Genomic DNA, 24,941 nt, shown 5'->3' on the forward strand with positions numbered 1-24,941 from the left:
AGACCCCATCAAAAAAGAGAATTACAGACCAATATCCTTGATGAACATGGATGCAAAAATTCTCACCAAAATACTAGCCAATAGGATCCAACAGTACATTAAAAGGATTATTCACCATGACCAAGTGGGATTTATTCCTGGGCTGCAAGGCTGGTTCAACATCCGCAAATCAATCAACGTGATACAATACATTAACAAAAGAAAGAGCAGGAATCATATGATCCTCTCAATAGATGCAGAAAAAGCATTTGACAAAGTACAACATCCTTTCTTGATCAAAACTCTTCAGAGTATAGGGATAGAGGGTACATACCTCAATATCATAAAAGCCATCTATGAAAAACCTACAGCGAATATCATTCTCAATGGGGAAAGGCTGAGAGCTTTTCCCCTAAGGTCAGGAATGCGGCAGGGATGTCCACTCTCACCACTGCTATTCAACATAGTATTAGAAGTCCTAGCCACATCAATCAGACAACAAAAAGAAATCAAAGGCATCCAAATCGGCAAAGAGGAAGTCAAACTCTCACTCTTTGCAGATGATATGATACTGTATGTGGAAAACCCAAAAGACTCCACCCCAAAACTGCTAGAACTCATACAGGAATTCAGTAAAGTAGCAGGATATAAAATCAATGCACAGAAATCAGTGGCATTCCTATACACCAACAACAAGAGAGAAGAGAGACAAATCAAGGAGTCGATCCCATTTACAATTGCACCCAAAACCATTAGATACCTAGGAATAAATCTAACCAAAGAGGCAAAGGATCTGTACTCAGAAAACTATAAAATACTCATGAAAGAAATTGAAGAAGACACAAAGAAATGGAAAAACGTTCCATGCTCATGGATTGGGAGAATCAACATTGTGAAGATGTCAATGCTACCTAGAGCAATCTACACATTCAATGCAATCCCCATCAAAATACCAACCACTTTTTTCAAAGAAATGGAACAAATAATCCTAAAATTTGTATGGAACCAGAAGAGACCCAGAATAGCCAGAGGAATACTGAAAAAGAAAAGCAAAGCTGGCGGCATCACAATTCCGGACTTCCAGCTCTATTACAAAGCTGTCCTCATCAAGACAGTATGGTACTGGCACAAAAACAGACACACAGATCAATGGAACAGAATCGAGAGCCCAGAAATGGACCCTCAACTCTATGGTCAACTTATTTTTGACAAAGCAGGAAAGAATGTCCAATGGCAAAAAGACAGTCTCTTCAACAAATGGTATTGGGAAAATTGGACAGCCACATGCAGAAGAATGCAACTGGACCATTTCCTTACACCACACACAAAAATAGACTCCAAATGGTTGAAAGACCTAAACGTGAGACAGGAGTCCATCAAAATCCTAAAGGAGAACACAGGTAGCAACCTTTTCGACCTTAGCCGCAGCAACTTCTTCCTAGAAACATCGCCAAAGGCACGGGAAGCCAGGGCAAAAATGAACTATTGGGATTTCATCAAGATAAAAAGCTTTTGCACAGCAAAAGAAACAGTCCACAAAACCAAAAGACAACCGACAGAATGGGAGAAAATATTTGCAAATGACATATCAGATAAAGGGCTAGTATCCAAAATCTATAAAGAACTTATCAAACTCAACACCCAAAGAACAAATAATCCAATCAAGAAATGGGCAGAAGACATGAACAGACATTTCTCCAAAGAAGACATCCAAATGGCCAACAGGCACATGAAAAAGTGCTCAACATCGCTCGGCATCAGGGAAATCCAAATCAAAACCTCAATGAGATACCACCTCACACCCGTCAGAATGGCTAAAATTAACAAGTCAGGGAACGACAGATGTTGGCGGGGATGTGGAGAAAGGGGAACCCTCCTACACTGTTGGTGGGAATGCAAGCTGGTGCAACCCCTCTGGAAAACAGTATGGAGGTTCCTCAAACAGTTGAAATTAGAGCTACCGTTCGATCCAGCAATTGCACTACTGGGTATTTACCACAAAGATACAAATGTAGGGACCCGAAGGGGTACGTGTACCCCAATGTTTATAGCAGCAATGTCCACCATAGCCAAACTGTGGAAAGAGCCAAGATGTCCATCGACAGATGAATGGATAAAGAAGATGTGGTATATATACACAATGGAATATTATGCAGCCATCAAAAGGAATGAGATCTTGCCATTTGCAACGACGTGGATGGAACTGGAGGGTGTTATGCTGAGTGAAATAAGTCAATCAGAGAAAGACGTGTATCACATGACCTCACTGATATGAGGAATTCTTAATCTCAGGAAACAAACTGAGTGTTACTGGAGTGGTCGGGGGTGGGAGGGATGGGGTGGCTGGGTGATAGACATTGGGGAGGGTATGTGCTACGGTGAGCGCTGTGAATTGTGCAAGACTGTTGAATCACAGATCTGTACCTCTGAAACAAATAACGCAACATATTTTAAGAAAAAAGAAAAAGAAGAAGATAACAGGAGAGGAAGAAAAGGGGAGTATGTCAGAGGGGGAGACGAACCATGAGAGATGATGGACTCTGAAAAACAAACTGAGGGTTCTAGAGGGGAGGGGCGTAGGGGGATGGGTTAGCCTGGTGATGGGTATTGAGGAGGGCACGTTCTGCATGGAGCACTGGGTGTTATGAACAAACAATGAATCATGGAACACTGCACCAAAAACTAATGATGTAATATATGGTGATTAACATAACAATAAAAAATTTAAAAAGAAGAAGCTAGTCATTTCCTGCTTGCAGGGTGACAGGGCAGTCTAGCCAGCCTCAGCAATGACACTCCAACCACCCCCCAAGCCAGCTGTCCTCCGGCCAAGCCTGTAGCAAGTCTATTTCCCTTGCCCATTGGAACAGCTGAGAATTTTTGTGAAGTCCCTCCCCACTCCTAAAGATAAACTGGGCAAATTTCCTCAAAGAGACTTCCTGACAACGCCTTTTATAAATTCAGTCTGCTGGGGGAACTCTGTCCGAGCACTGTTCTGCTTAATAGCATTTAACCACATCATGTCATTAAATATTTATTGGTGTGAATATTTAATATTTATCCCATCCACTAGATTGTCAGCGCTGTGATAGCAAGATCTGTATCTGTTACACAGTATGTGCTCAACGAACCTTGCTACAGCAGGCTCACCATGGAAACCAGAGGTTTTGTGTTGTTCTGGGGGTTTTGGTGTTTTTGTTTTTGTTTTTTTGGAGAGAGCCAATTTACCAACACGTCACTGAAAAATGGGTGCCCAAAGACTTCATGAAGCCATCCAGCTAGCCCCGTCTTAAATACCTCTGGATTCTTTGTACATGAAAGAAGAAACACCCCTCTTTCCTACTTAGGCCACTGTTGCCTTAATTCCGTGGTTCCTTGCAGCCCATCTAATACCCATGGACACATCTAACCCTAAGATTTAAGCAATAAAGTCAAGGATTTAAATGACACTTGGCAAAACAAAGCTTGCATGACTAGGAGGGAGCCTGGACCACACGTAGGTGTGGAGGAATTGGGCCACAGTGAAAATGTGAGCCGAGAACAAGCAAAATCATACCCCAACGTCCCCCCAGGGGGGTGGAAAGTGCTGTCAAAAGTAGGAGATGCGGGATAAGAAAATTAAGAATCCTGCACCTGTTCTTATTCTGTGACTGTGTAGACATCACATATTTTGCATCCAGATAGGAGACAAAAACAAAGAAAACCTGGAACTTTCCTCCTCTCTCCAGGCATTCCATACATCCCAGGCAGCCAGATCGGTTGTCTTGAGGACCACAGGCAGAATCAAAGAAGGAAGAAGGGTGATAGAATTTCTAGCTGTAACCTCTGGCCATAATTCCTCTCCATTTTCACATCCATTTTGCCAGAGTGCATTCCTCCTCAACTACCACTTTTTTCTAAAGATTTTATTTATTTATTTGACAGAAAGAGCACGAGCAGGGGGAGCAGCAGGCAGAGGGAGGGAGAGAAGCAGGCTCCCTGCTCAGCAGGGAGCCCGAAGACGAGGTGGGGCTCAATCCCAGGACCCTGGGATCATGACCTGAGTCTAAGGCAGACGATTAACTGACTGAGCCACCCAGGCGCCCTCAACTACCATTTTTGATAGATTGGAGTAGCTACTCTAAGTATACTGAGAGTTCTGGAAACCCACCCACGCTCGCCAGGAAGGAGTGCTGGTATCAAGTATCGAGACTGATGTTCCCGGGAGCCTGGAATAGAGTGGTGACGGCAGTCTCATATTTGTCTCCCATGCTTACCAGCAATGAGTCTGACTCTCTCATCGCTGAAAGGGACAAAAAGAACTTACTTCTGGTTCAAGACCTGCCCAAAGCACACCATGATCTGCAATTATAGAGGCACAGCAAGATTCCTAGGCTACTTTAACAACATCTTGTTTATTCATTAACCCAACAAATATTTATTGAGGATCTTCTGTGTGACTAGACGCTGGACATGGCCCAGAACAAGACAGACATGGCCTCTGCCCTCACAGAGTTCACAGATTATATCTCCAAAATCCGAAACTCCAGCCCATTCCTTGCTCAAGTCGTCAGCCCTCCCAGCTTCCCACCCCCCCCCCGCCCATCTCTTCCCTCTTGGAACACACTCAAACTCTCTTCCTCAAGCTCTCAAGCTAGCACTCTCCCTCTCTCTCTCTCTCTCTCTTTCTCACACATACACACACACACACACACACACACAACTTCATTAGTAAGTTTCCTCTAAATTCCAGTATAGACAGAAAACATGATTGTATGTGCTAAGGTGGGAAAGAGGACTAACAGACAAATAACAGTCAGATCAAATAATTGCTAAAGCCATTCACTCATTCATTCATTCATTCAACATGCCTTCCTCCGGCCCCTGGTCCATGTAGAGCCCTGTGCTGGGTAGTACTGGGGACCCAGGGCTGACCACAGCAGCTGCAGCCCTGCCCTCCCAGGGTTAACCATCCAGTGGGGGAGACAGAACCATCCCCAGCAGTGACAACCCGGAGTAGTCCAGGCTGGGATGTGGGAGCCCAGAGGGGGCTCCAGATCCAGCCTGGGGGTCCAAGAGGGCTTCCTGGGGAAGGGGTCAGCTGTGCTGGAGAATACATTAAGATGATAAACAAGAGCAACCATGCCCCTAGAAGGTATTATTTATGCTAACAGGTTTTAATGCATCATTTCTGTTTATTAACCCAAACCCTGGAAAGTGGATGCTATTATTAGCTCCATTTTAGAAATGAGGTAGTTGGGGCACCTGGGTGGCTCAGTCAGTTAAGTGTTCAACCCTTGATTTCGGCTCAGGTCAGAATCTCAGGGTCATGGGATCAAGCCCTGAGTCTGGGGCTCTGAGCTCCGTGGGGAGTTTGCTTCAGATTCTCTCCCTCTCCCTCTGCCCCTCCCTGCCCCGTGCTCACTCTCCTCTCTCTCTCTCTTTCAAATAAATAAATACATCTTTAAAAAAATGAAAATGAGGAAATTGAATTCTCACTACCCTGGGCCCTGCCGCCATGGAACTTACAGCTTAGGAGGCTCAGGAACACCAGAGGAGAGATTGCTCAGCATGGAGCACCAGGAAGGCTTCTAGGAAGAGGCACCGGCTCAGTCGCGAACTGAAGTGTGAGTAGCCATTGCCAGGTGGAGAACAGAGGAAACGTGTCCCAGCCTGAAGGTGAGCAAACACAGTTCATTTAGAGGGACGGCAAGGGCTTTGGTCTGGCTGTCTTGTAAAGTGGAAGAAGAAGTGACACCATGCTGTCATCAGGGGCTGCGTCATGTGGGAGCGACAATCCAGGCCTTGTCCTTCGTACGACAGAAAGCGGCCTCTCAGAGGGTATGGCTCTGATTGGTCATCAGTAGAAGTAGGCTGGGGAGGGCAGGCCTCATATCCTACCTTGGGCTGTGAGAGGCCTTCGGGGATTTGGAAGGGAAGAAAGAGGGAACCCCCTTGGGGAGAGGCACCAGTACACCCCTGCACCTCAGTGAACATGGGGGTGGGAGCTGGCCGCAGATGACGGAGAGGAAGTGCCCACTCTGGTGGCCAGCCTGTTCTTGGGGAAGGACAGGCAGGGTGGTGGCGGTTTGGGGGTTTCTTTCCGTCTTTTTTCCCTCCTAACCTCAGAGTGTAGAAGATGAAAAGTCTGCCCCGGGACACCAAGAATAGTTTCTGCTAGTTGTGGAACGCCTGAACAAATCTACTTGTTTAACCATATAACTTACTTTCAAATACCTTATGTAACCATCACCACATGGCTTTTAGATTCCCCTATTTTACGGATGAGAAGAAAGGAGGCAAGAGAAATGATCCGGGTTGTTGAGGATCACCAGCTACTCCTAATCGGTGAAACCAGAATTTGAAGCACAAGAGTCACACTCCGGGCTCCCACTCCCTCTGCTCCCTTCCCTCTCCATGCTCTCTCTCCCTTCCCCAACTCCTCCCTTCTCCCCTCCCTATTCTCTCCCCTCCCCACTCGTTCTGCCCCCCTCCCTCCCCCTTCCCCCCTACCCAGCCTCCAGGTTCCTAGATCAGACCCTTGGGACAAAGCTTCACATCTGAAATTGTAGAGGCTCCAGTTTACTGCCTTGAGGGTCTCTGGGGAGCAAGCCCTGCACTGCAACCCTCTACCTTGCTGGCAAGAGCACTGGCTAACAATTTGGCAATATCCTCCCAAACCACAAATGTGCATGCCCTTGGACCCAATCAGCTTCTAGGAATGCGTGGAACTGATTCCGTCCCACAGTCCCACACCGGGCAAATGGCGTGGTCGTGGTTACTCGTGGAGCCACCCTCTGCACGGGCAAAGCACTGGAAATACCCAAAAGGCCCATGCACTGAGGACAGGTTCAAAACTGATGGTGTGCTCATGCACGGGAACACTTTGACTAAAGGAGAGTGGTTTCAAGGAGATCCCAGACCGCCCCCAGGGCTCAGAGGTGGGGGGTGGGGTCCCAGGAAGGGCTGTCTAGGGAATGGTAGAACATCTCGCCTCAACCCACCCATTCCAACTGGCAACAATCTCCCCCCATCATACCCTCACTGAGGTTCATCGAGACCTGAAAGAAGACATTTACTTGAATTCAGCGATTTTGATAGCATGGTACTTTTGGCCTTCCCAAGTATTTATTGACCCAACTTTTTTTGTGAGGGGGAAGGGAGGGCCAGGAATACCAGCCACCGAAGGCCTCCCACTGACCCTCCACTCCTCCTAGCCGCATCCCTGAGACCCTCCCTTTTCTTGACCCCATCTCTTGCTGCATCCTTAACCTTCACCCCATCCCTGACCCCGGGCTCTGCCTTGACCCCACTCTTGAGCTTCTGAGGGCCCGTATCATTCCCTTTATGTGACGTTGTTTAAGACCAGGGTTCTGATGGCTTGTTTTCAGACCAAGGCTCCGTTCCTGTCAAAGAGGAGTCAGATGTCCAGTGGAAAAGAGTATGGGGTGAGTATGGGAAGTGTGGTGGGCCCCAAATCTGAAGCTCAAACATCAGTGGGGGGGGGCAGCCTCTGACCATCCAGAGCTCTGAGAGGAGGCTCCCTGTGTGCAGTAGCTGGGGAGCACTGGAGGAGGGGGAACCCCGGAGAGTGACAGCATGGTCCAGAGGAGGAACAGAGCAGGGGCCACAGGTTCCGGATTCAGAGATAACTCAGCACCCCAGAATGAGAGTGCCAGAAAATTCAGAGATTTCCCAGAGACTAGCGTCTCTGTTTCCATTCAGAAATTCACCTACATCCAGGGCGAGAGACACCAGGCATCATAACCACCCTCCCACAGCCATGCGCCATGAGTGAGCACCCGCTCCAAGTCAAAGACGTCAGCGGGAGACAAAACCCTCCAAACCGACCAAAGCCTAAAAGGGGAACTGTCTAGAAAGATAGAGGGATGTTACAGAACAAGGGTCAGAGCTGCTAGGGGGTGCTGGTGGGGACCATAGCCAGGATGGGCACAGCTGGGGAGCAGGCAGTCTCCCAAGCTCTGTGTCTGGGTCTCTCTGTCATCTCGCAGTTCTCTCACATCTCACTCTCTCTATACTCGCGTCTTCCTCTCCTCTCTCTTGGTCCCTCGAACGCATCTCTTTCTTTGTATCTGTTTCTCTCTCTCTCCCTACCTCCCAGTCACTGCCTCTGAGTGTCTCTATTTCCCCCCCTCTCTCTCTCCGTCCATCTCTCTCTCATTCTTCTCTCTGTTGTCTGTGGCTCTAGGACCATCATCATCACCAGACAGGATGGTGTTCTCTGCATTAATCTGCTAACATCTGTTTCCCTCCAGTAGAAAGTGGGCTTCACAGAGGCAGAGATTTTTGTCTGTGTTATTTTCTGCGGCCTTCCCCATGCCCGGAATAGTGCCTGGTCCAATAAATTTATGTTGAATGGAGAATGGGTGAATCTTCATTCTCACCAACATTATTACTCGGTGATAATCTGTAAAAACACTGATACTAGTTGTCATTCTTACAGCTACTGTCTATTGAGTACAAACTATAATACCTGGAATTGGGCGAAGCAGTTACTCGTTTAAGCCTTACAAACCCTCCTGTGAGGGGAGTACTGTTATCATGTCCATTTCTCGGAGGAGGAAAGCGAGGGGAAGCAATTTGCCCAGTATGAGCCCAGGCCTTGTCTGCCTTCAGAGTCCAGAGGGTTTAGGCCTGTTGGTTAGGCCCAGATCCCCTCGGGATCTGGGGATGCCTGGGTGGCCCAGTCAGTTAGGCGCCTGTCCGTCTCAGGTCATGATCCCAGGGTCCTGGGATGGAGTCCCGCATCAGGCTCCTTGCTCAGCGGGAAGCCTGCTTCTCCCTCTGCCTGCAGCTCCCCCTGCTTGTGCTCTTTCTCTCTCTGACAAACAAATAAATTAAGTTTAAAAAAAAAAAAAAGAATTCGGGATCTGTCCTGATTGTAGGTTGGAATGTCAGCTTGTGGCACTTAGCAGTCTTGACCTTTAAAAAGTGAAGTAAGTCAGTCAGAGAAAGACAAACATCAAATTATTTCACTTAGGTGGAATTTAAGAAACAGAACCCAGGGCGCCTGGGTGGCTCAGTTGGTTAAGCGACTGCCTTCGGCTCAGGTCATGATCCTGGAGTCTCAGGATCGAGTCCCACATCGGTCTCCCTGCTCAGCAGGGAGTCTGCTTCTCCCTCTGACCCTCTTCCCTCTCATGCTTTCTATCTCTCATTCTCTCTCTCAAATGAATAAATAAAATCTTTAAAAAAAAAAAAAAAGGAAAAAAAAAAAGAAACAGAACCCAGGTAGCGGGGAGGGAAGAGACAGGCCCTTAAATACAGAGAAGGAACTGGGGGCTGTCAGAGGGGAGGTGGGGGGAGGGGGAATGGGAAAAACAGGTGAGGGGGCTTAAGAGTACACTTGTTGCGGTGAGCACCAAGAAACGTATAGAAGTGTTGAATCCCTATACCGTACACCCGAGATTAATACAACACTGTGCTTGTTCACACGTCACGGAGAAAGAAGAAAGCCCCCGCTAGGTCCCGGGCAGCCTGGGCGGGTCTCTCCGGCGGCGCGCAGGCGCGGAGGCAGCCGCGCCCCGCCCACTCCCCCGGCCGCGGGTGGTGATACAGCAGCTTCCCGCGCGCCTGGTCGCTACTGCCGCTGGGCCGCCGCGGGTTCAAGGCTGCATATCCTGGGAGGCGGCGGCGGCCGCGGCCGAGGGAGAACGAGCCCAGCCGACCAGGGAGGAGGCTCGTCGGGAGCGGCGACCCAGCTGCCGGGAGGAACCGAGGATGGTGTGGCCGCTGCTGCTGCGGCTGATTGTGCTGTCGCTGCCCTGGGTGCCCACGGAAGCCGGTGAGTGACACCCTTCCACCCCCGCGGTGCGGCGGCCGCTGCTGCCCCTCTCCCTCCGCACTGGCAGGATGGTCGGCCTCCCCGGGGGCTGGAGGAACGAACGGGGCGGAGGCTCAGCCTCCCAGAAAGCTGCCAGAGTCCCTGCGGGTAGAGCCAGCCGTAGTCTAGGAAAGTCCTAGCCCACAGCCGAGCATGAATGATTCATGCCCAGACACCTCACCTCCCGCTCCTGCTCGCTGCGGCCACACCCCAACAGGCTGTGCCCGCTGACCTCGTCAGAGAACGCTTTAAGGGGCCGGGTCAAGAGGGCGGGGCACACAACCCATTCCCCCTTCTGACCCCAAATGTGTGGCTCTAAGAGCATGGCCATTCATTCCTTCACGCATGCATGCGTTCATCCCACACTCGTTTACTATGTGTCGGGCAGTGTTCCAGGCCCTGGGGATACAGCTCTGAAGTCAGACGGCCCTGGTTTCAAATGAGCTTTTGGCATTTAATACCTGTGTGAGCTCAGGAGAGTTTCCTAAACTCTCTGTTTCCCTAAAATGTGTTGTGGATGGTGGGGGGAGGTGGAGTGGAGATTCTACCTACCTTGTAAGACTGTGTCTTGGGAGGATGCTGAGCAAAGTCGGATGCACTCAGTAAGAACAATAATGATAATGATAATTCATATGAACATTATTAATACCGAACGCAGACTTGGGGAAGCCACAGTCGCTCATCTCATTTCCCAAAAGGTGATTCCAAGAACACCAAGCACTTCTCCAGAAAAGAGGGGCCTGAGGCTTGAGGAGTTCACGGAGGGCCACCAACTCAAACCTCTTAAGGAGATTCCCACTATGGGTCCTACTGTAACCTCCGTTTACAGATGAGGAGACAGAGGCACAGAGAAGGGAAGCGACTTGCCCAAGGCACCAGCAAGAAGTAGCAGGTCCAGTGCGTGAACCAAAATAGCGGACAGAGCCCCCTCTACCAGGACATTAGAGCCTGGTGCCCAGGAGCCAGGGCGCAGGGTAGACCTAGGCAAGTGGCTTGACCTTCAGAGGTGCGCTTGACCTCTCTGTCCAGTTGGGATGAAAATATGAGTGCACATCTCATGGGGCCATGGAGAGGGTTGCAGGAGGCCACTTGTAAGGAAACAGCTCAGTGTCTGGCACAGAGAAGGCACCTGAGTGTGGCCGTTAAACTTCACCCAATGTCATCTTCATGGCAACCATGAAGGTTGCCAGGGAGGAGACCTGCCGTCTGGTGGACGAAAACACCAGAGAAGGAGCCCCGCATGCCTAGAGCCACGCAGCACATCAGTGGCAGAGTGAGCATTCAAACCCACGCTAGCATGCTCACCACTCCCCGATTGCCTGTGTCCAAACCCTGCCTCCTCCACACAGCACGCTCCTAGCACCCCGGCCCGCTACCTCCCAGCTTCCCCTTCCTCATAACACAATAATATTCATCTTGACAGAGTTGTTGGCACACGCTAAACCCTCTACGTAGATTTCATCACCTCGTTCACCCAGCCACCCTATTATGCCGTAACCACCCGCAGTTTACAGATGGCAAGACTGAGGCTCAGAGGAGTGAAACCCCTACACCCAGACTCAAGCTGCTGAGTAGCAGTACCGGGGTTCAAAGAACTTACCTCCTTCCCACCTTCTCCACTATCTTTATTATTAATAATAAGAATGGATAGCATTGTGTTTGTTTATAGCAGTAAGAGCCAGGACATATCGAGGACCTACTATGTGCTGAGGCCTGAGGCTGAAAGATTTTAATATGGAGCCTGCTGGGTTAGAGGTCAGGACTCCTGAGTGCAGACCACAGGGTTCAAATCCCTCTTCTGCCATTTACCCTCTCTGTGACTTGGAGCAAACAACCGGCAAACAACCCTCCGCCTTGGTTTCCCCATCTATAAAGTGGAGCTGGTGGTAGTAGTGCTTGCTTCAAGGAGCTGTTTAAGGACTAAGTGCTGAGAAATGTGTGAAGCACTCAGAACAGCCTGTGAGTGTTAACTGTTATTAGTCCCACGTTACAAACTAGGAAAAAGAATCGGAGAGGTTAAGTAACCTGCCTGAAGCCTCACAGCAGAGGTCGGAAGGGATCCAAAATCCTTGGGTTATAATCGCCTCGCTTCTTGTGCCAGGATCCCCTACAAACCTTCTCCCAGTCGGGGTCCATGCATAGTAAAAATAATGATAATAATAGTAATACCATAGTTCATGGATCCTAAGACTTAGAATTTCTGCCCCTTTTCCCACCCCTCAGTCAGAGGTGCTGACACTGGGCTGATGAAAACGTTCTGGAACTAGATAGTGGTGATAGTTACATACACAACGTAATGCCACGGAACTGTGCGCTTTAAAATGGTTTAAATGACAGATTCAAGTTTTTAACCACAGTACTGACCACAGTTTAAAGCACCAATGGGGAAATACGGTAATCACAGCCCAGCGAAGCTGCGCGGACGCCGGACGCCGGTAACCGCAGACCGGGTCCAGCCCCGGAAGGGCCTCCCGGGCGCCCCTCGGCATCCAGACCCGCGGACGCCCGGGTCTGACCCGCCCCGCCTTTCCCCTCAGGGCCCGGGACGGTCCGCGTGCTGGCGCCCACGCAGGTGCGCGGCCTCCTGGGCGCCACGGTCGAGCTGCCGTGCCGACTGCCGCCGCTGGAGCACGGGGTGCGCGTGACGCAGGTGACGTGGACACAGCGGGATGCGGCGGGGACCGACGTCAACGTGGCGGTCTTCCACCCCACGCAGGGTCCCAGCTTCCCCGAGCCCGGCCGGTTGGAGTTCGTGGCTGCCAGGCCGGGCGAGGAGCTGCGGGACGGGTCGCTGGTCCTGCGGGACCTGCGCACCGAGGATGAAGCCAACTACACCTGCCGCTTCGCCATGTTCCCCGAGGGCAGCAGGAGCGCCAGCACCTGGCTCCGCGTGCTCGGTGAGCAGAGGAGGGGGGACAGAAGGGAGCTGCGGGGGGGGGGGGGGCGCTGGGGGAGGAGGAGGCGCAGGGGTGGAGCGGGGAGATTCTGTGGGGACAAAAGGAGGAGATGGGGCAATGATAGCGGCGGAAGGGGCTGGAGGCTAGGAACAGAGTTGGGATCCTGGAGAGTAAGGTTAAGATCTTGCAGACTGAGGGCAGAGCATGGGGGTGGGGGCGGGTAGAAGCGGGGGGCAGGGAGAATCCTCCCCGGGGACCTGGGAAGCACGGAGGCCAGGGTTTGCCTCCCAGGTGGCTACCACCAGCTTGGCAAATGCTTTCATCTCAGATTCTCCTTTCCTCGCCTGTAAAATACGGTTAGTAACAGGAGTGCTGCCCTCAGAAAGCTATCCCGAGGGTCTCGGGAGTTTATCCAGCTGAACCTTAGAACAGAGGCCCCTGTGAGCTCCTAAAGGCTGTCAATCATTGTTACTCCTTTTGGTAAGGAAGGGAGAGTTGAAATAGACGGGAAGGAGGGCGATTCTTTTTTTTTTTTTTAAGATTTTATTTATTTATTCATGAGAGAGAGAGAGAGAGAGAGAGGCAGAGGGAGAAGCAGGCTCCCAAGGAGCAGGGAGCCCGATGCGGGACTCGATCCCAAGACCCTGGGATCATGACCTGAGCCGAAGGCAGACGCTTAACCATCTGAGCCACCCAGGCGCCCAAGGAGGGTGATTCTGATTCCCAGCAGAGGAGGCTTTCCCCAGCGGTGGCCCAAATGCCCTCCCAGGCATTGCCATGGACGCATGGTTCATGTTCCTGAGAACATTTCCTCTTTGAAACTGAGTAAGTCTCTGTGAAGTGGAGATCCCTCTGAGGATTAGTAAGAGTTGACTCACCGTTCCTGTGTTTGAGTGCATGCCAGGAACTGATCCAGGCCCTTACAGGACTGACTCCTGCACTATTAAGTGCTTGGAATGGTGCCCACAGCACCCAGCCAAAGGCAGCACTTGTCATTTCAGCAAATCTGGGACTTCAGGTCTTCAGGATGAGAGTAACACAGAACCAGTGAGTGGCCCCGGCTGAGGGGGCGGGGGCGGGGAGCGGGTTCCCGGCATCTAGCCTCACCGGCGCTGGATTCAAGGAGGCTGTGCTGACTTTCCTGTTAGCGGGGCTTCAAAGTTGTTTTGGTGGATCTCAGTGGCCCACTTCACACTGAAGGTGCAGCTGTCCCAGGTGCGGGGGAAGCTCTTAAAAGGTTACATGGTACTTCCGTCGTGGTTAGATGTGTGACCAGGACCACCCAAGAGAGCAAGCAAGACCAATTGGAAAGGTGGAAAAAATTGCAGTTTGAGATCTCTGCAGCTGAGATATCATCTTCTCTGGCTGCAGCCAGAAATTTAGTAGAGCAGAGGGGGCGCCTGGGTGGCTTAGTCGGTTGGAGCTTCCGACTCTTGATTTTGGCTCAGGTCATGCTCTCAGGGTCGTGAGATCGAGCCCAGCGTCGGGCTCCATGCTGGGCACGGAGCCTGCTTGGGATTCTCTCTTTCCTTCAGCCCCTGCCCCATCCCTGCTCAAGCCCTCACCTATGCCCATTCTCTTTCTCTCTCAAAAAAAAAAAAAAATTTTTTTTAGTAGAGCAGAAACAGGTTGGACCCATGCTACTAGGAGATGATCAGGCGCTACCTGATTTCAAAGGAATCTGAACAAGTCATCCTAACACTGTGGCCAGATGATTGGCACCAGAACAATTTCATTATCAAAATCTGAATCGAGCACTCTGGTTACTCCCGGACGGGACGCCTCTGATAGCAATCTACCAAGCCAGGTAGTACAAGAGCAGAGAGGGTCTAGCCCTGGGGCCTGGACCATTCCTGACTGCTTTAGAGTAGGCCGCAGACCCCAAGACCACCATAGCGGGAGAACCAGAGTAAATGTCCCTTTTGGAGGCATCGTGGAGCGCTGGCCATGAACCTGAATAGACCATCATGATAGGAGATGTTGGTGGGGCTCAGAATGTCAGCATTCTGGGTATCTTAGGAACAACTGGGAAATATGGAGCAGCAGATGAAAAAAAAATTAATCCACCTCTTTACTTTGTGAGAGCTTCCCTTGGACTGTAGGCCACCTTCTGGAGCATCTACCATGATCCCTTAGGTGAATCAGAAGCAGCTGGAAACACAGCTTTTCACGTCTGGAATGAATCCCTCCCCAGTTCCTTGCCAACATAGATAGACCTGGACCAACCCTCCTCTACTGTACATTAATTAGAAAGAAAGGTGTTGAATGGCAGCCAGTCCTTAAGCCTTGCCTATGTCTTTTGTTTTATTTTTGTAAAAGATGATGAGACCCAAAGAAAGGGAAAGCTGAGATTTTATGCCATGCCTTTTAAAATATTCATCAGTTAGGCAGGGCTGGGAGGGAGCATCTATCCCAGAGAGTCAAATTCTCTGCTGCCTCCTCGCTGGTACACTGTGAATAAAATTGAATGGCGTTTTGCAAATTATAAAATAATGTGTTGAAAAGCGCATTTGGCTGTAGTTTTAATACTGAGTTCAGCTGTGAAATCCATCACGTGCCAAGTGAAGTACAAGTCAGGAAAAGCAAAATAAATTGACCTTAAGCCCAAGTGATCGAGTGAATTTGCTTTAACAGATGTGGAAAACTAGATAATCTACTAGATTATTCCCAGCACCTGTGATTTCTTTTTCTCTTCATTAGCCGGAGATGACTAATTTAAATTTAGAAGCTGATTTTAACTTAAAATTTCCATGAATAACCTATTCATTGCAGTTGCCTAGTATATTGTGTAACCATTGTTTTGGAAATTTTATGTAAAATTAAAACTACCAGTATTTTACCCCCCGCAAAACAAACCCACAACCAGTGAGTCAAATTTAAGGGAAATCTCCAGTCCATAATGACGCTACACTAACAAGTAATAATGAGGAAGGAACTAAGCAGAGCCCCAGGTTTGGGAATCACCAGAATAATGAACAAGAGATGGTCACAGATGGGTTTGGAGTCAGACCTCCTGTGAAAGCCCAGCTCTGTCCCAAAGAACTGTGTGACCTCAAGCCTGCCTCCCCTTCTCAACTTCCAGAGCACTGCTCAGACCTCCTCTCCTCCATGAAGCCCTCCTTCATCACTCCCCCAGCACTGGGGCACCCCTTCTGGGCTCTCCCATCCCAGCCTTGCCCCCTCTGGGTTGCGACTTTCTGGGGAAATCTGTCTTCCCCTTGGACTGTATACCCTCTGACGGCAGGGCTGGGGCTGCCTCGGGCATTGCTGGGTCCCCGACATTGCCCATCCTCCAGCCAGGCAATGTATTCAATTCCCAATGATAATAGTAGCATTTACTGAGCACTTCTTATGCGCCAAGTACCATTTTAGGAGCTTTAGTTGCATATTCTCATTGCCTGGGATCCTATCATTATCTCCCATTGACAGACAAAGAAACTGAGCACAGACGTGCCCAAAGCCACCCAAGGGCTTAGGGACAGAGCTGGGATTTGAACCCGGTCCTCCGGGTTGCCCCGTTCTGCTGCTGCGCTGTTTGTTGAAAGACTGCAGGCGGGGACTGACTGGTCCCTTTTGCTCCTGTCCACAGCCCAGCCGGAGAACAAGGCTGAGACCCAGGAGGTCCCGCTCAGCCTGCTCAGCCCGGGGCCTGTGCTTGTGGCCTCCTGCGTCTCCAGTGAAGGTCGCCCACCCGCACGGATCTCCTGGTCACAGCTGGATGGGAAGGCCAATGAGAGCCAGGTGCCAGGACACCTGCCCGGCACATTCACCGTCATCAGCCTCTTAAGCCTAACACCCTCAAGCCAGACAGATGGCAGGACTGTTACCTGCAAAGTGGAACATGAGAGCTTCGAGGAGCCCGTCCTGCTGACCATGACTCTCGCCGTGCCTTGTGAGTGCACCCAAATGTGAGCAAGGACGGGGACCACTCCCCAACCGTCCCCACCCCACCTTGTGTACATGGGGCCCCCTGGACCACAAATACTGTCCTTTATTGTCTGTACCAGCTTCTGAGGCCACAGTCAATGCTGCAGCCCGGCTTGTCTCCCCTGGCCCTCCTGGCCTCTGTCTACACTGACACCCCACACTGTCTCTCCCAGCTCCCTTGAACATGGCCTACACACACTGCATCCACCTGCTTCCCTAGGCAGCTGTCTACACTGGCCTTGCCCACATTGCTACGCTGTTTCCTGCATTGTCTACAACTCCCTTGTCCATTTGCTGCACTGCCTTACCATCGTCTACACTGGGTGTCTGAATATTGCCTCCTGGGCAGGTGCTACACTGATTCCCTCAGGCACTGTCTACCCTGGACACCCTCAACATGGCCACTGGGTCTGAGGGAGGAGGGGATCAACACTGGCTCCTCTCCATAAAAAAACACTCTGTCTCATTGGCCTTCCCCATTAGAACTTTGGAAAGTCTTCCCTGTCGATCGCATTTGGGATGGATCAACAGCAGCTGAAGCAGGGCCATCCAGGATTCTTCCCAGCAGGACTTGTCAGAGCCCTGAATATGCTCCTGTGTGTTATGGGTGTCTAAAAGGCCTTTTCTAAGAGGACACCCATGGCATGCCAGGACCTGGCTACCCAGGAAAATGACTAGAGAGAAACAGGTCCCCAGAAGCCTTCTCAGCACCCTGCTACCTCCCACCATGCCGAGGACTTCTGGCCTTCTGTTCTCTGGGGGAATCCATTGCCCCAGACTCCTCACGGGCCTCTCTGTCTTGGGCTGTTCCTGAAAACCCATTGAGGCCTTTTCTCATTATGACATGATCCCACGTTAACTTTAGGCCCCTGTGAAGGGTCCCTGTCTCTGAGCCTGTGTGTCTGTTTCCTCCAGACCCCCCCGAGGTCTCCATCTCCGGCTACGATGACAACTGGTACCTCGGCCGCAGCGAGGCCACCCTGAGCTGTGACGTCCGCAGCAAACCGGAGCCCACAGGCTATGACTGGAGCACGTGAGTCCGGGGTGGTCCTGGACTCCCGAGTCTGAGAGAGGAGGGGGCTGGGGGCCTGGACTCCTGGGTCTGAGGGAGGAGGGGGTGGGAGTCTAGATTCCTGGGTCTGAGGGAGGAGGGGCTGGGGGCCCGGACTCTTGGATCTGAGGGAGGAGACAGGTACAAGAAAGTGCAAAGAGAGAAGTTGAATTTAGGCCCCAGTAAAATTTTCTGTCTTGTATGCACAGTTTATGAGGTTTAGTTCAGGTTCACCATTACACCTGCTGTTTTTGGTTGTCTGCTGTGTGCGGGTCGGTGGTCACCTCATCCCGTGTGACCCCCACGCTCCGGGCACAGGCAGCACCGTCACTGTGCCCGGGGTCGAAGATAGGTTGGGCCCCAGCAGGAACCCATCTGCGCGGCTCCCACTGCCACAAGGGCACCCAAGTGGCTCCAAATTGATCCTCTTAACCTCTGAGCTGCGCCACCTGCCCGGTCACCTCATGTAACCCACTCAGTCACTTCTGACGGAGCGGGTGCTGTCACCATTCTCTAGATGAGGAAGCTGAGGTGCAGAGCACTCAGATTTCCTCAAATTCATAGCAAGGCTAGGCTGAAGAGGGGGGAAGGAAAAAGGCAAAGGGATTGATTGTTTTACGTAATTTGTATCAGGCTTTTGTTCTTATTACAAAATAACCTGTGGCCATTGTAGAAACTTTAGACAATCCAGTTATGAGCAAAAAGAAGAAAATAAGACAAAGTCAAGTGTCCATAAATACCCACCGTTACCCTTTGTTATATACCCCTCCCACCTTTTATTCTCTACGCTTCTCAACAAAAGCTGTGCCGTGGGCACCATTTTGAAACTTTGCCTCTGTCTTAGGATCGCCTTCCCACATCACAGCACGTAGGTCCCCACCCCCACTTCCCCCAACAGTTCCTCAGGCGGATCTGTAGACGTACAGAAAAGATGTAAGACTTTCCCAGCGGGCACTCGAGAACCCACCCTGTGGATTCTCCTGCTCACCTTTTACTGGATTTGCCCAGTCACATCCATCGGTCCATCCCTCTCCCCATCCATCTGTCTTCTACCTGTTATGCACGTCAGAGTCCCCACAGCCCCCTTTTCGGTGCTGCTGGGATCCCATTCCATCCAGTGCGCATGCCATCAGTTACTTAACTAACCCCAGACGTGGGATACGGGGCTCGCGTCCCCGCTTGCAACCACGCAGATGCCACGGTGGCGCCCATCCCCCACCGGCCACCTCTGTGGATAGCCACAGCCGGGTCTCTACGGTCAGTCAAAGGAATCGCGGTCAAAGGTTTTCCAGTGGCGTTGGCAGACGCCTCTCCTTGTCCTGCCTCAAAGCACCGTGATCCAGGCTCGTGAGCCGCAGGGCTGGGTTTCCGTGCCGGCTCTGCAGGACCCCCAGAACCCCATGCTTGCGTCTTCTCTGTCCACTAAACCGAAGCGTTTTTGACTGTGCGCTGTGTGCCGGATCGCACGGGCCAACGTGCCCCGGTAAATAAAACAGACCAGGTTCCCTCCCCTCCTGGTGCTTCCACTCTAGTGGAAGAGGGAAACAAGAAACAAAACGCTGTGAAGTCCATGGTGCGTCAGATGGGATAACGGGATAAACGCTGCGGAAGAGGTAAAGCAGAGGGTGGGGGCGCGCTGCAGTTAAAATCGGGTGGCCAAGAAAGGTGTCGCTAAGGTGACATCTGAGCAGAGGCCTGAAGGAAGGGAGGATGAGCTGGGTGCGTACCCAGGGGAAGAGCATTCCGGGCAGAGGGAACAGCATGTGCAGAGACCCTGAGGTGGGAGCCTAACTGGAGTGTTCGAAGATCAGCAAGGAGGCCACCGTGGACACAGAGCAGAGGGGAGAGTCACAGCCTGGGGTCCGTGGTATCTGCAGCCAGCGCGTGGGGTCTGTGGCTGCGTAAGCACTTTGGGTTTATGCTGAGTGAGGCGGGAGCCACGGGAGGGCTCTGAACAGTGAAGGGATGTGAACAAGTTAGTTCTAACAAGATCTCTCCAGCCACTGCCTGTGGGAACAGAGTGGAGTGTGGGGTGGCGTGGAGGCAGGGAGCCCCGTAGGCCCAGGAGCAGGGGGATCAGCCTGGGGTGGTGGCCGGGGAGGCCTTGTGGAGCGGTCAGAGTCTGGAGAGGTTTTGGAGTTGGGGTGGATGGCACCTGCTGTTAAGTGGGATGTGGGTGTGAGAGGAAGGGTTGGGAAATTCCAGGGCTGCTCTCAGCTAAGGTCGGAGATGGCATGCGTGTACAGTGAGAGTTCACACCTGCCGCTTCCTCCCCCATCTGTCTCTCCCAGGACCAAGGGGCCCCTGCCGCCTTCTGCTGTGGCCCAGGGCTCTCAGCTCCTGATCCAGACCGTGGACGCGTCCATCAACACGACATTCATCTGCCGTGTCACCAACGCGCTAGGGACTGGCCAGGCAGAACTGAACATCCTGGTCAGAGGTGAGGAGCCCCTTGGGTGGCAAGGATAGAAGGACCGAAAGGGGGGGTCACAGCAGGATTCCCTCTGAGGGAGGAGTTAGGAGGTGGTTCTTGGTTAAGGGAGTCCTCAGACACAAGAATGCTTTCTGATTCCCATCCTTCCCCTAACCCCCCTCATGAAAGGACCAGTGGAGTCAGCTCTACTCTCTGTTAACTCACCATCTGTACCATTGGAACTATTGTGCAGCCCCCTGGATACACCCCCTCTGCAAACCCAGGCTTGGGTAGCTGTGTGAGGCTTGCCCCAAGGGACTCAGGCCTTTCCAAGCATCTGAGGCAGTAGTCTCTATCAATTGCAAAGGATAGAAGCACAACTCAAAATAATCTAAGCAAAAAACGGGACTTTATTGAAAATGCACCTTCAGGTAGGGTTGGATCCCGATGCTCCAGCCATGAAACCCAGGAACTTTCCTTTCCATCTCTTGTCTCTGCTTTTCTCTGTGTTCTCAGGGAGGTGAGATGTCCCTCGGCAGTTACAGCCTCCTGTCTCACCTGTTTAGGAATCCCAGGGGCAAGAATACACCACTTTCAGTAGCTCTAGCCAAAGTCCCAGGGCTGAGTGTCATTGGCTCAGCTGGGGTCCTGGCACCCCCGTGAATCTATCACAACAGCCAAGGAGAATGGAATGCTCTGATCGGCCAGGCCTGGGTCAAAGTCCCATCCTAGGAACCAGAGGGTGGAGTCAAGTCCTCCTGAACCGTGACCAGGAGAGGCCGAGCCGTAACTTCCTTAAAGGATGAGGAGTCATGTTTTGGGGGCAGGTGAAGACCCCAGGAGCCTCTGAACCTAACCCTGCTTCCTTCTTCTCTTCCAGAAGAACCTCCCAACCAGGCGCTACAACAAGGCTTGTCCACCGAGAACATCATTATCCTGACTGTAGGAGTCGTGGTCGGGCTGGTCCTGCTGGGGTTCCTGATTTATTTCCGGTTGTTCCGACGCCCCCGTGAGTCCCTCCTCTTTGGCATATCTCCTGCCTGTTGGCTGTGAATGAGCATCACCACAGCCACCATGCTTGGCCACCTACTATGATCTAGACTCAGCCCCGCGTACGGCAGCCTCCCGCTGAATCCTCAGCACCATGAGCTTCCCCCATCTGACACAGGAGGACACCAAGTTCAGAGACTCCTGTTCACTGGATCGTTGATTCCTTTTTACAAATGTTTAGGGAGGAGGGGCTGCAGCTGGCGCCCTGATCCCAGCTCTTAAGGGCCTGATGCTCTTGACTGAAGGGCTCCGCACAGGCGGTTCCCCCGCCTAGACCACCCTCCCCACGGCTCCTTCTGGTGAAGCGCTTTGGCTTCATAAGAATCGCTGCAGAAAAGCTGTTTTGCAGAGGACTTTCTGCATGCTGGGCACTGAGCCCCACTGTATAGAGGAGAAAATGTTTGCTTGGAGAGAGGAGGTCTGCCAGTGGGAGGGCAGTTCTGTGGACTACAAAGCTCGTTCCCTCAGCCACTAAACCAAACTGCCTCTTCACGTCCCAGCTGGAGGCCGCCTCCTCCAGGAAGCCCTCCCCGATTTCCCAGAGTGAGCCAAGCACCTGCTCTGGGCTTCCCAACCCCAGCCCTTGCCCACTCTGGGACATGCCCCTGTGTGGGGGCTCGTCTGTCTCTCCAGTGAACTGTGATCCCCAGGAGGACAGAGCTAGAACTGTCATGGTCACAGCTATGTCCCCAGCCCTGCCTACCACTGGGCCAGGCACAAAGGAGGCACTTGAGGAAGTGCCAAGCGTGGCATCTCCAGAGCCAGACTGACTGCCTGTGTCTGGGCCTGCATTCTACTGCTTTATTTTGTCATCAAGGGCAAATGACCTAATCTCTTTGACTCAGTTTCCTCCTCTGTGAAATGAGAGTAAACATACCTGATCGTGCAGGTGAAGCACTTAGTGCAGCATTTGGCACATCGTAAGCCACGCACTAGGTGTATGTAGGCTCTGATTACTGTTGCCGCCAGTATGATTACCATGGTTAATAGGAGCTCCATGAGAACAGGGATTTGGGGCTGTTTTGCTCACAGCTATATCTCCTGCACCTAGAATGCAGCTGGCACAAAGTAGACATTGCCTATTTGCTGAATAAATCCCTGTCTGATGGTTGAGGAAACTGAGGCACGAGGTGTCAATTGCCCGAGGTCACACAGCTCCTAAAGGACAGAGCTGGGGTTTGAAATCTTCTATCAGGTTCCAGAACCCATGCCGAATAAATAAATATTCATTTATACTTGGTAACTGCATGAATAGCTGGGTGAGGCACATACCCCAGTCCTGTTTTACAAATAACCACTGTGGGGAGTGGCTCCCCCGTGTCAATAGCAGAGCTGGGACTGAGAATTCAAGGGGCTCTGCTACCCACATGTGTCTTCTCGTCATGCTGTCCGGCATTGTCATTCATTCCTGACAAGTTCTCCTCCTCTTTCCCTAGGTCAGGACCAACACAGCTCTTCTGCTAATGGCGTAAGTGTGGTGGTGGGGCTGAGGAGGGTGTGGGGGTCTGCATGAACCCCAGACTAATTGCATGGACATTCCCAAGGAGGGGACGGTCATCTCTGGGCACCTGCATCACTTAGTCAAAAGCCAGCACGGTATCAGGAGCCAGGTCCCGGATCTTTGCTTCAGATGCCTTGAGCCGTAGTTCCCAACCTTTCCTGCTGGGCAGACTCCCCTGAAAAGTTTGCTTAAAAACTGCAGGTTCCCAGGCCCTGCCCCATGAGCATCTGGTCTGGTGGGTCTGTGCTGGGTCCTGGGGATCTGCATTTCCATAGGTGCCCCTTCCCCTCCCCACTCATGACCACACCTTAAGAAATGCTGCCCCAATCACTTCTGGGCCTTTTGGCTAAGATCAGCTGAGGAAGCGCTGCCCTGACCTCCAGGGAGAGGGGAGGGGGCAGGCCTGCCCGCTGGGCTCCAGTGGGCAGATTCTGTTTGGAAGGGCCCTGAGGCTAAAGTCTGAATGTCTGCCTTCCAGTATGCCTCCTATAAGGCTGTGGACGTCAATGACAGGTCTACCCAGGACCCACTGACAGAGAGTGAAAGGTGACAACGTCAGGACTGTTGGAGAGAGACACTGTGGCTGGGGAGGACCTGGACCTCGCAGCTGGCCCCTGGCCCCAGGGGATGAAGTCTCCCTCCAAAGAGACTGACCACCCTTCTCGTGCCAGACCTCAAGAATGTCCCCTCCGCCCTGCATTGCACCGGGAGGTGCAAGTTCAGGTGCCCCCATGACCCCTCTCAGGTGCAGTCATTTGCTGGAAGGAATCGCAGCACTCGGGAAAGCAATTGTGCTCATGGTTACGGTTTATTACAATAAACAGATGAGGTTAAGGTGAAAAGCCTTAACCTGTGGAAAGCCACATGGGGCACCATCCGGGAGAGTCCCGCCACCAGCTACCAGTCACACAGTATCGATTTCTCCCGGCGATGATGTGTGACAGCACACAGAGTCTCGCTAACCAGAGACGCTCATCTGAGCCTTGGTTTCCAGGTGGAGCCCCACAGACTATTCCAACTGCCAGAGAATTTTTGTAAGAATTTGATTTTCTGGCCTTGAGCTTCTAAATCTATGTATCCGTGGCATCCCTGTGGTTACAAGAAAGAGCCACCGGCCCTTGTCCAGAAGAGAACCCGAGGCTGGAGCTCAGCTGCTCAGGGCTGTTCGAGGAGCAGGAAAAATGGTGGACGTGAACTTGAAGGATGTGAGGTCCTGGCACCTTCTGCCAAGACTCAGGTCCTGGGAGAGCATCTGTAGCCAACATGCTGGGCTTGGTGGGACCCCGGAGAATGGGAGCCGGTCACCCACCAAGGAAAGCAAAGTGTCAAAAACAAGGAGGAAGAGGTCCTGGGGGAGCAGAAGCCACAGCTGTGCAAGACACATGGATGGCCCTCAGACCAGTGAGGATACAGCCTAAGGTCCCGGAGGCAGAGCTGTTCAGATGCAACGGACCCGTTTCCTTTATAACAGACTCTGATCTCGGGATCAGGCACGAGAATTCCTCTTACAGCAAGACCCGTCTGTTGGGGAAGTACTTGGCAGGAAGTAAGACTGTGGGCCAGGATGCTAAACTAGAGCATGAGGCATGAGCTGCTGTGCAAGAGAAAACAAGTCCTTGGGATCTGTTCTGGACAGAAGGGAGAGTGGGAAGAGTGAGGGGCAAGAGTGTGGCAAGGCCTGTCAAGCTGCACAGTGTCAGGGAGATCTTGCTGCTACGTAAACCCTTATCCATATCCCCATCCACAAGTCTTTTATTAATAAAGTTAATTTATTACGCCTTGAGTGGCTGTGTGCAAGGGAGGACTTTTGTAGGAATTGGGGAGGGGCTGAGTTTTGTGTGGACTTCCAGTATGTGGGACAGAACCAGAGGGTGTGGGAGCAAGAACGTGAATCAAGGCGGGGGGGGGGGGGCGCCTGGGTGGCTCAGCCAGTTAAGCAAATGAGTCTTGATCTCAGCTCAGGTCTTGATCTCAGGGTCATGAGTTCAAGCCCCACGCTGGGCAAGGAGCCCACTTAGAAAAAGGCAAAAGAAGACCCCAAGGACGTGAGCCCCCAGGTTTCTCAGATGCCCTGGGGAGAGCTCATCTGATTTCTCTCTAATATTTTTATCTAGGTCCTGTATAAACATCCCCAAATCCAAAGTTATAAAAAGCATCAGGGGTCCACTTTGAGTTAATTTGCGCATAGAGAATAAGGTGAGGGTCCAGCTTCATTCTTTTGCTTACGGATACCCAGTTTTGCACAAGCTTGTGAATGTGATTGAGGCCACAAAACTGTACACTTAAAAACGCCAGAAATG

At 51.7% G+C, this 24,941-nt stretch overlaps 1 protein-coding gene across 1 annotated transcript; it reads left to right on the forward strand.

Moving 5' to 3' along the window:
• The first annotated feature begins 9,523 nt into the window (after positions 1-9,523).
• Positions 9,524-24,424, forward strand: PVR (PVR cell adhesion molecule). Its single transcript, XM_027619780.2, has 8 exons — positions 9,524-9,763; positions 12,340-12,699; positions 16,289-16,591; positions 17,542-17,659; positions 19,969-20,117; positions 20,971-21,099; positions 22,577-22,608; positions 23,120-24,424. The coding sequence occupies exons 1-8, from the start codon at positions 9,700-9,702 to the stop codon at positions 23,189-23,191; spliced, it is 1,227 nt and encodes a 408-aa protein (XP_027475581.1). The 5' UTR covers positions 9,524-9,699; the 3' UTR covers positions 23,192-24,424.
• The last annotated feature ends 517 nt before the right edge of the window (positions 24,425-24,941 follow it).

This window comes from Zalophus californianus, chromosome 17, assembly GCF_009762305.2.
Source record: "Zalophus californianus isolate mZalCal1 chromosome 17, mZalCal1.pri.v2, whole genome shotgun sequence".
Classification (NCBI taxonomy): domain Eukaryota; kingdom Metazoa; phylum Chordata; class Mammalia; order Carnivora; family Otariidae; genus Zalophus; species Zalophus californianus.

Bases quoted from the DNA above. Each gene is read 5' to 3' on its own strand.
- PVR (XM_027619780.2), top strand. From the start codon at position 9,700: ATGGTGTGGCCGCTGCTGCTGCGGCTGATTGTGCTGTCGCTGCCCTGG. The intron at 16,592-17,541 runs GTGAGTGCACCC...TGTTTCCTCCAG, and splicing joins CATGACTCTCGCCGTGCCTT to ACCCCCCCGAGGTCTCCATC. The intron at 20,118-20,970 runs GTGAGGAGCCCC...CTTCTCTTCCAG, and splicing joins ACTGAACATCCTGGTCAGAG to AAGAACCTCCCAACCAGGCG.